Below are 11511 nucleotides of genomic sequence, written 5' to 3'. Positions count from 1 at the left end.
GACAGGATCACAAAGCTAGTATGTAACAGCAGGGATTCAAGTCCAGGTTTGTTGGACTCCAAAGGCTGCTTTTTCATTGTGCCTTACTCCCTGAAATGATGCTTCTAGCCTAGGACTATTTAACTCTAGAGAGAAGAGCAAAAGAAAATTTTGGTGATTGCTTTTAAACAAAACCATTTTGAAGGCTTGAATTTTTAAAAAATTCATTTGAATTTTAATTAATATTGTCCCCATAGTTGTAGTAAATTTTAAAATGCACCATGTTTCTGCATACCTCTAATGGTACACTATATCCTGGTGTGAGAAGCAGGAATTCTAAGCTGATCTTTTTGTAGAGGTGGCCCAGAGGTGCTATTCATAGATCCAGCAAATTAATGTTACAGCTGGGCTAGACTTCCCCCCCCTACTGATTACCTTCCTGCAACATTTTATTATTTCATATGTCCAGAGGAATTGCAACATTTTATTTCATATGTACAGAGGAATTAAAAGAATTGTATAAACACCTGTAAACCTAGCACTTAGATTCTACAACTGTCAATTCATCCATCCACCAACCTGGATTGTACCTTTTAAGTACTTTCTACTAGACTCTGCTTCCAGGATCATTCTCCATTTATTTGGTCATTAATCCAGAGAATGAATGGGGAAACACAAATAGCAAAATATTTGAGTACCTGCTATATGCTTAGGACATAATGGAGGGAATATAAGATAGCATTTATGTCCTGAAGAAATTCACCACCTAGTTGAGAAAGGTAATATGTAACAACTTGTGAGCACATAAACTACAATAGTAGTACAAGGATGTGCTTCCTGATTTAATACAGAATTATGAATTATTGATAAAATATTGCAAAGTTTTAGCATGTGTCACAAATTCAGTTTTAACCTCCATATGATAGATGTATATGCCTGTATAGAGATTATGATCTTTGTGTCATCAACTAATTCAGTCTCTTAAACTCCGTGTTTCCTACTTTCCTTGTTTTCTTTATGTCCAAAACCTCCCTCTAGCACATGATACAAAAGTCAAAAAGGGGTATACAGTGAGAAGACACCTTCCTACCTCAGTCCCCCAGCTACCAGTTACCCTCTTTAGAAACAGCTACTGTCAGACTGGTTTCATTCATTCTAGAGCTACTTAATGTATATAAAAAGCATATCCCATGTATGTATACACATATAAATTAAAATATATATGGTAGCCTACTATACACACTGTTTTGAATGTGCTGTTCTGATTAGTGTTGTCTTTCCTAACTCTTGAGTACTTTCACTCTGGACTCCTTGGGACCAGTGTGCATTATGTTTTCTATTTTCCCCACATACTGGCTGTACTCCTATATTCATACTCAGATCAAAAACACTTGTTTCCCACTTGTAAAAGGAAGAACTTGGGACAACAATGTCCTCACATTTACCTTCAGTAACTCTTAAAAAATTCCACCTAGAAGCTGGAGGACAAGAGCTGCCTTAAGTCATTTTAGAAGCTATATTGGGTGGATGCAATTATAGGGAAGGGAGATCTGCAAGATAAAGCAGTCTGCATTTGAAAGAGCAATGCACCCCCTGGCTGACCTAGCAAGTGAATGAACACTCCAACTGCAGCCTCAATTATATGTACAAATTCCTACCAAAGACAGCATGATATGTTTTTAACAGACTTAAGCCCATATTCATTTTTGTTTTGCTTCACTATGAGTCACATGCTGATTCCAAATAAAAGCAAGAAATTCCCTGATTTATAATTAAGTCACCCATTAAATCTTAATTGCTTCTTGGACCTCAGAATTACTGGGTCTTGTTCATCTTCCTTGAATCCCTTAAATCAAAAATGAAAGAAATGGTTAAGTTCAGTTTTTATTAATAATCTTGGAACAAATACATTAACAATTCCTTAGAGTTATAAACCATTTTACAATTTTCAAAGAACTTTCACATACACCAATTAAACCCTCACAACATCCCTGTGAGGTAGGCAGGGTCGGTGTTATTCTATTACAGGAATAATAATTCCTATTATCCTAGTTCAGTATACTAGCCTAGAGAACTAGGCTCAGAGGTGAAGTAAGGTCACATAGTAAATGATGGAGCCAGGACTAGACCCTAGGCCTTCTGACATGCTGCCTCCCTGAGAACATTCAAGTAATGATATCCTATGCTATATAATGAACATTTCTCTCCTATGATGTTGATCAGATCTGTTTTTATAAATTTGATATCACCTTTTTCCTAATATCCAAAAACACGCAGACTGTGATGAGACATGTCTTCTCTGTTACTGGACTATTTCTCTTCAATTTATCTAGCACCATCCTAACATGAAACTTTCTTGTGTTTGAAGTTTTGAGGATCCTTGGCTACAAGTTCTAAATTATGATATGATATGAAAATTTATTTTAGAAAATTCTGCAAAAGTATTCCAATGTTGAATATGTCAAACTTAAAAACAACAAACCTATTTAATATTTTTGAAAGCTTTGCAATCTTTCCCACTAAGATGTTTAAATGTGTATAAATGGAAAATAAGAGAAAAGTGTTCAGCAACATTACAACATTACTGGGAAACCTACTGGTACACTTAGGTGCTAGTCACATTACACTGATTTGCTTTTATTGTTGGCCTTCTAGAGGAAGGAAAACCATTAGAGAATTTTCAGGTTTGATCCCATCTCATATATGATAACCTCAGCAACAAGCTAGAAAAATGAATTATACCAATAGAAGGGTTCAAGCAGTAGTAATTATAGCATATATGTATGTGATGAAAAGGAAGAAAACTTGCTCTTCAGTGGTTTTTGCCTAAGTCCAGTGTAAATATACTTCTCAAGGCAGATTTTAAAGCTACAGCATCTTCTATGTTAAATTTAGAAATGTGAAATATGGTGGAGTTATCGACTTGGAATATAAGATCGAAATTGTAGGTGACCCCAAAACTACCTGTTAAAAGCAGAATAAAGCTCAAGGAGCATAAAAGGCAAGGTGTAAAACTCAACCGTTCTGGTATGGAGAGTAAAACAGCAAGGCAAACCTTCGGGTTAAAGTGAACCACAGAATATCAGGCATGTAAAAGCAGGTTTTAAAAATAGGAAAATGACACTGAACTGTATTATCAGGAACTACACTTTTAAAATTCCAGTTTTGGCCTTCTAAGAGCACTGGGAGAAACTTAAGCCTATGGGGAAGAGGCAGTACAGAAAATGAATGGGATCTAGAAACGGGGTTGAGGTGGGAGGTTAGAGAACACCAAGAAACAAATACACTTAAAATGAATTTAGAATCCCTTTAAATCCATCTTTTCCAAAAAAATGCTTCCTAAATTTAGAGATTTGGTTAAAAAAAGTTGGTGAAAACCAAAGTTGTGACTATTTTACCTTGAAAAGAAAGTAGTATTTAAATGTAGATAGAAATGATGCTGTTAAAGATTAGTCTACTGATCAGGCTGTAGCAATTGAAACTTAAGTGCTGCTGTCAGTGAAACATGGCAGAAAACTGCTTCCAAATAAAAAAGTCATGATAGAATTTAACATTAATGAATTAATGTATTAAGAAACAAATACTTTTTTACTTGGAGCCTAATGAAAAAACACTGGTATGCTTAAGACATCTAACAGTTTAAGCCAATGTGAAAAATACTGCAGCTACATTTAAGTTTTCTAAGATAAAACTTGAGAAGATAAAGAATGTTCTAGTTCAGTATACTGGGCTCCAAACCAACTACACGTTTGAAATATATCTTGATTGTATTCCTTACATAGTATCATTGTCATCATCTTCTTCATGTTTTCTCTTCAATGGGTTTGATTCGTTGGCCGTGTTCTGTGATGAAACCATGTTGGTGGTAATAAGAATATTTTTGGGCCCAATTATTGAAGGATTAATCAGAACATTTTGAACTGCAGTCGTTGCAGGAACTATAAACAGGAGAAAACACCTTCAAACTGAATTACCCCAAATCAGAAACATAGTAAAAAGTATTCAACAAATCTAAATTATAATTCTAACAACAATTTTAATAGCATGAATAGCAACTACATCATAGAAGAAACTAGGGTATTTATACTGCATTAGGAGTTGAATAAAATTTTTTAATACTTTACAGTATTTAAACTAGTATCTAGTACAACATTAAAGTTCTGGTTTTTTTTAAACTTAACTACCTAAAATTTTAGTTAATACTTAGCCATGGGAAGCAGTGTGCTGGATTCATCATGGAACATATTAAAGGCACATGTTCAAGGTCAGGAATCACATTCCCCTTATAAGCCAGTATTTTATATAAGTAGTTCACTATGTACATTTAGGTTTCAGAAGATGTTCAATTGAAATATATGCAGTAATAAATTAGGCTATAACAGAATTCTACTTATATATTATTCCAACTTTATATGTATCCTTCCATAAAGTGAGTAAAAGTACAATTTTTATTTGTTGTACACTGTTATATTATTTTTTTGAGCTTTAACCCTAAGTGCTTTTCCCTGAAGATGCGTTAGATTTGTGGACCCTAACTTATTTTAGTTGTGTTCTTTGAGAATTTGATGATCATGCTGAATACTCTCCATTCCCAAAACATTACATATTTGTAAAATTTCATACAATTTTAGTGGGGTCATAGACCCTTCTGAAGAACACTAATTTGCAGCATTACTGCCACCTTCCTGGTATGTTAAAACAACTTAACTCTTGCTATAAGAATACAAATTACTCTATAATCACAAATTATTCACAAATTTTAAGATTCAGAAAAAATAAAAGAACCACTTTCAATGCCACCCTCCCCATCATGTTACCTGGTTTGACAGGTGTGGACTGAGAAGGTGGAATCTGCACTGTAAATCTTTGGCTTGTCACTGACACTGGAGGTGCAACTTTACTTGGGACAGAAGCTGTTTGTGGGGTTGCTGTAGTTGTAATTAACAGACCATGTTAGTTAGGTGACTTCATTACACAGGTTCATATTCTGCACTCCTTAGCTTATAAGAAACTACCTTCAAAGCACAAGGAACTAATGAATGGTGAGAAAAAAATCAGAAATAAGCAAAGTACAAACTCAACGGTTTAAATGCTAAAAGTTCAGGACAGTATAGTAGTAAAGAATGTACTGTGGAGCCTACCTACTTGAGTTTGAATTCAGGCTTTATCACCTACTAGATGAGTGTCCTTGGGCAAGTTATTTAATCTTTTAATACTTTAGTTTTCTCACCTGTCAAATGGAGATAACTATCACTTACATAAGATTCTTGTGAAAGTTAAAATAATCCATGTATAGCTCTTCAAACCACCTGGCACTGAATTTTAGCTACGTGAGGTTGTGAAACTGAGTGTCCAAATAAACCAGCAGAATAAAGACCCAAGTTTTCTATTAATTACCTTAGGTAGCACTTTTAATCTGTCACTTACTGGGAATTAGAAGATGTCTACTATGCCTATGAAGGTAAATCAACATGCATCTAACAAAAGCCTATCAAATACACCTCTTAGGGTCCCCAGGTGGGTACAAAAGTCATATTCCTATTCTATATCCAAGTACTTTTTTTGAACAGAAAGGGATTGTGGAGATAACCTAGTCCAAACCCCCCTCAACTCTACCAGTTATTCCAAGGTACAACTCAAATACCACCCTATTTTATAAAATTTCCTTGATTTGCTCAGAAGTCAATGCCTGCCTCTGAAATTGCCTTGTCATAGGAACCTTTATTAGTATCTTCTCTTGTTCACTAAATTACAAGCCTGGCTAACACTTTTTATCTTTAAGAACATATGGTCTTTGTGCCTTACTCCTAATAGGCACTCAACAATTTTTGTTTAATGAATAAATTTTGCAAGACTCAAAGATGTATACTGACATCATAGCTCTCTTAAAAAATACATTTATGGAAACATGTGTGTTCCTAGTTTTTCCTTTGGGGATGCAGGTTTTCCATACATCCCTTTCTCCTGGAACCAGCAGTCTGCCCAGGGAAGAGTTGCTGAAAAAACTACAACTACCCTCTCCAGAAACAAAGGAGAAGAAAGCCTAAATGGGGGAAGAAAGCCTAAATAGGGGAAGAGAGTTCAAAGGTACACAGGAATCTGGCCCTAATGCTTTCTCTCCCAAACTGAGAAGGTGAGGCCTTACTCTAATGTATCTTCATTCCTAGGCAAGTTTTCTGTTGTATTAAGGATCAGTTCAAAGAATTTGGTGAAGCTTAATGAAACAGTATGTGTTTTATTTTGTCAAGAAATTCACAATAGGTAGATGTTTTCTTGGCCATTATCATAACGATTTAACATTTAAGGAAGTATGGAGTTTAGGTTTTAAAATTGAACAGAGTAGATGCTTAGATCTTGGATGCTTTATAGAATTCCATTTTTTCAAAGTTCAAAACTTGTATTTTAATACTAGATTTTAGCAGTTCCCTCATTTTAGATTTTCAAAATCTCTAAAACATGTATAATAAATGTCTAAAAATCACAACCGATAACTAAAATTGGTTAACTGGCCAACACGTGCAGTGGATTACCACAGCCCAGAGTTTTTAAAAAATTGGTATTCACTAAAGTAATATGAATCCACAGATACACAGTATATGACCTAAAAGTTACACAAATTATATATGCGAATTTCTGCCCACAAAGGTCACATGCAGGTAACTGGAAGTGTACAACTAATACTATACCCGGTTGATTTAAAAATGTTTAAATGAGAATATGAAGAGATTGTCTACACACTGCATAAATCAAATGCTGCTTACATTAGAGCTATATGACATCTATAGGACTCAAGTTATAAAACATAAGAGCCAAGAAATCAGTACTGGTCAAAGAGGATTATTTCTGAAAATACTTTGATTATGAAAGAAATCCAGCAGGAATGTAGGACCAAAAAAAAAATCAGGAACTCTAAATCTATTTATGTTTCTCTTATTACCTAAGCAACAACATTAAAAAGAAACCTAATGGTTTCTAAATACCATTCTCCACCAAAAGGAACTAGGGCTCTTTAGAGAAATGGCTGGTTGTAGAACTAGAGTAAGGGAAAATATAAGATGAACTTAGATCATCTTGTGCCAAAAAGCAATAAAGGCTCAAAGAATGATGGGGACCTGTCATGACACAGGAGACACCCTGAAGGGACAACACAGGACAATCAGTACTACTTCTGAAAAGATTAGTATTAAAAACAGTGAGTTTTTATTTGATATGCTTTTTGTACACTTTAAATTTCTTTGGGTTGCATTCTCTTGCCAGTTGGGTTGCATTCTCTTGCCAGTTCAGAACATACTCTGAAAGTTCTTTAATTTCTGAAAATAAGTAGGCTACTGCCATGAGTTGTGTTTGGCAACTTGATTTGTATAGAAGGCAGAGAACACAGCTTAAACTGTTTGTGGTATCCCAGTTTATTCCAACAACGCTGGGTAATGTCTAATTCTATACTCATTTGGGATCAGATACTCCTTGTGGCTTTCTCATTTTGAAATCTGATAAGATATATGTTTATAGTTTTACTAGAGGATAAGTAAATGTATCAATGGCAATACATATTGGGAATTTCTGACTCAGCTTTTGACTTGAATTATAATTTAAAATTAAGTGCCAAGGAACTTCTTTACCAGTCAGAAAAACCATTTCCCTCTCTCACTTACCTATAGTAGGAGTGGAAGGTCTGCTACTAACAGCACCAACACTTAACCGTGGAACTAGTCTTCCTTGGTTAGGTCCCTAGGGGATTTCAAAAACAAATTAGTTTTAATGTTGTTTAGATCTGACCCCTAAACTTACCAAGAATGAAATTAGGATTGCTGATGTGACTTATTAATGGATAAACCTATGGCAAGAATGTCGTTTTTGTTTCATCAGTGTTCTAAATCCAACATTGAAACTAGTCTTCACAAACATATATATAACATGAATATAATGCATATGCATATGGACATGGATATGAACACACACATAGAAAATTCTATATAGTGTTTAAGGTAGAGTCTTATTTGGGGATAATAGCTAACATCCTTATGACTTTTAATCTTAACTAGTCAATATCTTAACCTAAAAAGAAAGAAACTCTCTTCTAGCAGAATTTCAGACAACAAAGGCAGCTAGCTGAATGTGGGGAGAACTTTCTCAGTGGTGGGAGAGCCTTAGGTCATATTTCAGAAAATAAGTCCAATTCCTGATGGTATATCATTTACTCTGTTATCAGGTATCACAAAAAACTGATAAACAGTGGAAATAAATGGAGGCATGAGACCTGGGAATAAGTCCCAGCTTTGCTACTAACTCCACAGATGAATCGAGGCTGTTTCCTGTTGTGAAAATTAAGTGTTGGGTTAGATGAACATTGAAGTTCTTTTTAGCTCTAAAAATTTTGTATTTTAATGTAGTAGTTAATTGCAGACATGGTATTTTCAATGCTATAAATTTTAAAAATCCTAGTAAATTATCTTAGTCTTTACTAATCTATCTATAGGAATGTGCTTTTTACAAATTGCCCTAACACATCTCATCTTTTTAAAAAACTAATTTGACTAAAAATTCTTACCTTTTTAATTAAGGACTTCAGCCTATAGTTTGGAGCTGTTAAGCAGTATCTGTCGGGTGGCAGTCTGGGTCCTGCATATGGCTTAATCAGTGGTAAAGGGGTTTGATTTTTCTGCCTTGCAATATCCAGTAAAAACTAAAAAAAAATCCTTATTAGAACTACAATTTAAAAATTTTTAAGTAAAATGAACTTCAAATAACTTTGCTCACATCTCTTGGAGGAGGAGAAGTAAAAGACTGATCAGCCCGACACTGGATTGCCAGTCTCACATCATCTGCATCAACATTAGGTTTCTTAGCATGGCTTGAATAAATTTTCGCATCATCCAGAATTGTAGTCACATATCCTTTAAGAACAAAACATTATTTTCTTAAACCTATGAAAACAGCCTAATATTTATGGCCATTTTTCTTAATGGAAGGTTCTACTAGTAGAAAATTTATGAATTTTGGTTCTAATATCTAATTGTCTGATCTACATGATCAACTAAAAATTTTTTTATTAAGCTTATTTGAGAGAGACAGCGAGGTGAGCAGGGGAGGGCAGAGAGGGGAGAGAGATAATCTCAAGCAGACTCTGTGCGGTCACAGCAGAACCCAACAAGGGGCTCAATCTCTCAAACCAGGAGGGAGATCATGACCTGAACTAAGATCAAGAGTCAGAAGCTTAATGACTGAATTACCCAGGCTCCCCCCTATATGATCAATTTTAAATAGATATCACAGTATAAATACTACTGTCCCCTAGCTTGAGCTCCTTTTTTCTGCTTTAGCCAAGTTCTATGATACTTATTAACTGTTAAAGCAATTTAGTTGAAAATGTTCTTACAATAAAACAATCTTTTCAGATTCACAAGTTAGGCAAATTTTTGGTGTTTTGTTAACTTACGGAAAGCAAATTCCAACATTTGATTTATAACCCTTGGTTCATACTCCGTAATTCCCATATCCTTCAGGATTTGTGCCATCACCTGTAGATTCGAATAAAAACGCCAGATGTATGATGTAGGTACTAGAAATCAAGACTGGGCCGAAGGTAGTATTTGTATTTATGATACAAGGTCCCCCTTTCTCTGGGCTCCAAACTTGTACTCATATCCTTTTCTTCTCAAGTGTGTATCAGAATCACGCCCAAACCCGTTGAAACCTCTGCTGAAAACTTTTTTTTTTTTTTTTTGGCGGGGGTGGGGGCGGGGGCAAAGAGAAGAAAAAGACCCGGGATGCCTTTCACCCTAGGAAAGGCAGGGGTGGCTACAGCTGGTTGTCATTTTCTTCTGTGACGATGGGGGAAGAACGCTGGACTCGAGAATCCCGGCTGGCCAACCTGGCGAGACCACAAAGAGTCTGGGGCCCAAGGCCCAGTAGACAAAGCCGGGTGGTTGGACTGCGCACTTCGGCGGGCCGCAAGCCTCCCTCTAGCAGGGCCGCGGGGGTTGCGGGAGAAGCGCCCCAAGGTCCAGACGGGCAGCCCCTTATCCCACTCCTGGCTGCTCCGGCTGGGCTGAAGCCGCACGCGAGCCCAGCCTCAGGCCCTCCGCCGGGGCCTGCCTCCCTAGACGCTGGCCGCGCGTAGCTTCATGCCCCGCCTCTCATCCTTTGCACTTACCAAGGCATCTCTCGGAGCGTTCTTGGGAGGCGCCATCTTGCTCGACTCCATGTTATCCTGCCGCCTGTCATCCGAGGAGAGAGGGCTGATCGCAGACTCCTCGCTCAGACTCCACCCCTGCGGGGTGCGGAAGGCGGGGTTACAACTCCGGCCCAGCGGGCTGCGGCTTTTCTACTGCTACTCCACGCGGTGGAGGCTGAGGGCAGCTGGGCTAGCGGAGCCGGCAGGCCGCGGAGGATTGGCAGAGATGAGTAAGCCTTCCCCGGGGAACCCTCGGCCAACGCTTGGAAGAACCAAGACGCTCGTCTTTCTAGAGCCGTTCTCCTGTAAAATGTACCAAACGGGTAACCCTTGTCTATGCTGGGACCCCCTCTTCACACTTTCCCTGCTGCCACTCTGGCCCTTCCATCTCCCTGTAATGCCTGCACAAGCCCTGCCTCCACGTGCCCTTATGGGGTTGTAAGGGTTAAATTGTAGTGTAGGGCTAATGCTTAGCTTGAAAAATAACAGCTTTGTGTTGACATTGAAGGTTAAGAGATAACAGCCTTGCTTTACTCTTATAAATTACGCCTCATACTCTTGTAAATTAGGCTTCACCAATTAAGGAAGCAAAAGTTCAAAGAAAAGAGCATCAGAGGCAGGGTCAAGGAGATCCACTGGTTGCAACTTAGAGGCAGAAAGTCTAAAGTAAACACCTCATTAGGCAACTGTTTCTAACTCATCTGGAAATTGTTTCTTTGTTCTGTTCCCAGGTGATGATAAAACGATGTGATCGGTTATAAAAACTCTGTACCCCGGCTGTTCAGGGCCGCACTCTTATCAAGAGTGTTGGTCCCGATCGGTCGGCCTTGCCTCTCATTGTAATAAACTTTGTTGTGACTGTCACTGGTGCCTGTAGCATTCTGTTTCAGGAGTCGTGTGGATGCAACATTTGGTGCATTGGCCGGGAAAGTTAAAGGTCTGAAACAGGGCCCTTTCTTGGATTGTTCCGCGGGAAAGTTAAAGGTCTGAAACAGGGCCCTTTCCTCGGATTGTTCCGCCAGAAAGTTAAAGGTCTGAAACAGGGCCCTTTCTGCGGATTGCTCCGCCGACCCCTGGGAAGAAGCTCGGGATTGGGAGAGGTAAGGAATTCTTGGGGCGCGCCATTTGGATGACTCAGGAGGGTCTGCTGGACGCGGCTATAGACCCAGAGTCAGGGATCCTACCGGGACGCTGGTGGACCCCATTTGGTTTGGTTTTTGTCAAGAAGGATCCTATTTTCAGGTGGCTGCCACGGCCTACTGGCCTAGAGATCTCAAATTTGTGTTTTCTTCGTGTCTTAATTGTCTTCTTCCTGTTGACTGTCTGTGCGTCCTTGTCAGTTCTGCCTATCTTTGTCA

At 37.9% G+C, this 11511-nt stretch overlaps 1 protein-coding gene across 1 annotated transcript; it reads right to left on the bottom strand.

Annotated features, from left to right (window-relative positions):
- Positions 1-1850: 1850 nt before the first annotated feature.
- Positions 1851-10534, bottom strand: TAF9B (TATA-box binding protein associated factor 9b). The gene is made up of 7 exons (XM_081792903.1): positions 10133-10534; positions 9416-9497; positions 8737-8873; positions 8528-8662; positions 7632-7707; positions 4797-4907; positions 1851-3917 (listed from the first exon to the last, which is right to left on the bottom strand). Exons 1-7 carry the CDS (start codon positions 10181-10183, stop codon positions 3754-3756), a joined length of 756 nt encoding a protein of 251 aa, XP_081649029.1. The 5' UTR covers positions 10184-10534; the 3' UTR covers positions 1851-3753.
- Between the last annotated feature and the right edge of the window lie 977 nt (positions 10535-11511).

This window comes from Panthera onca, chromosome X, assembly GCF_046562875.1.
Source record: "Panthera onca isolate mPanOnc1 chromosome X, mPanOnc1 haplotype 2, whole genome shotgun sequence".
NCBI lineage: Eukaryota > Metazoa > Chordata > Mammalia > Carnivora > Felidae > Panthera > Panthera onca.
Note: the sequence above shows the minus strand (reverse complement) of the source record. Positions and strands in the feature narration are given on the sequence as shown.

Excerpts from the sequence above, each read along its gene's own strand:
- TAF9B (XM_081792903.1), bottom strand. The coding sequence starts at position 10,183 with ATGGAGTCGAGCAAGATGGCGCCTCCCAAGAACGCTCCGAGAGATGCC. Across the intron at positions 7,708-8,527 it reads TGAAGTCCTTAATTAAAAAG|GGACCTAACCAAGGAAGACT; the intron begins GTAAGAATTTTT and ends GAAATCCCCTAG. Across the intron at positions 3,918-4,796 it reads GTCCACACCTGTCAAACCAG|TTCCTGCAACGACTGCAGTT; the intron begins GTAACATGATGG and ends TCCTGTTTATAG.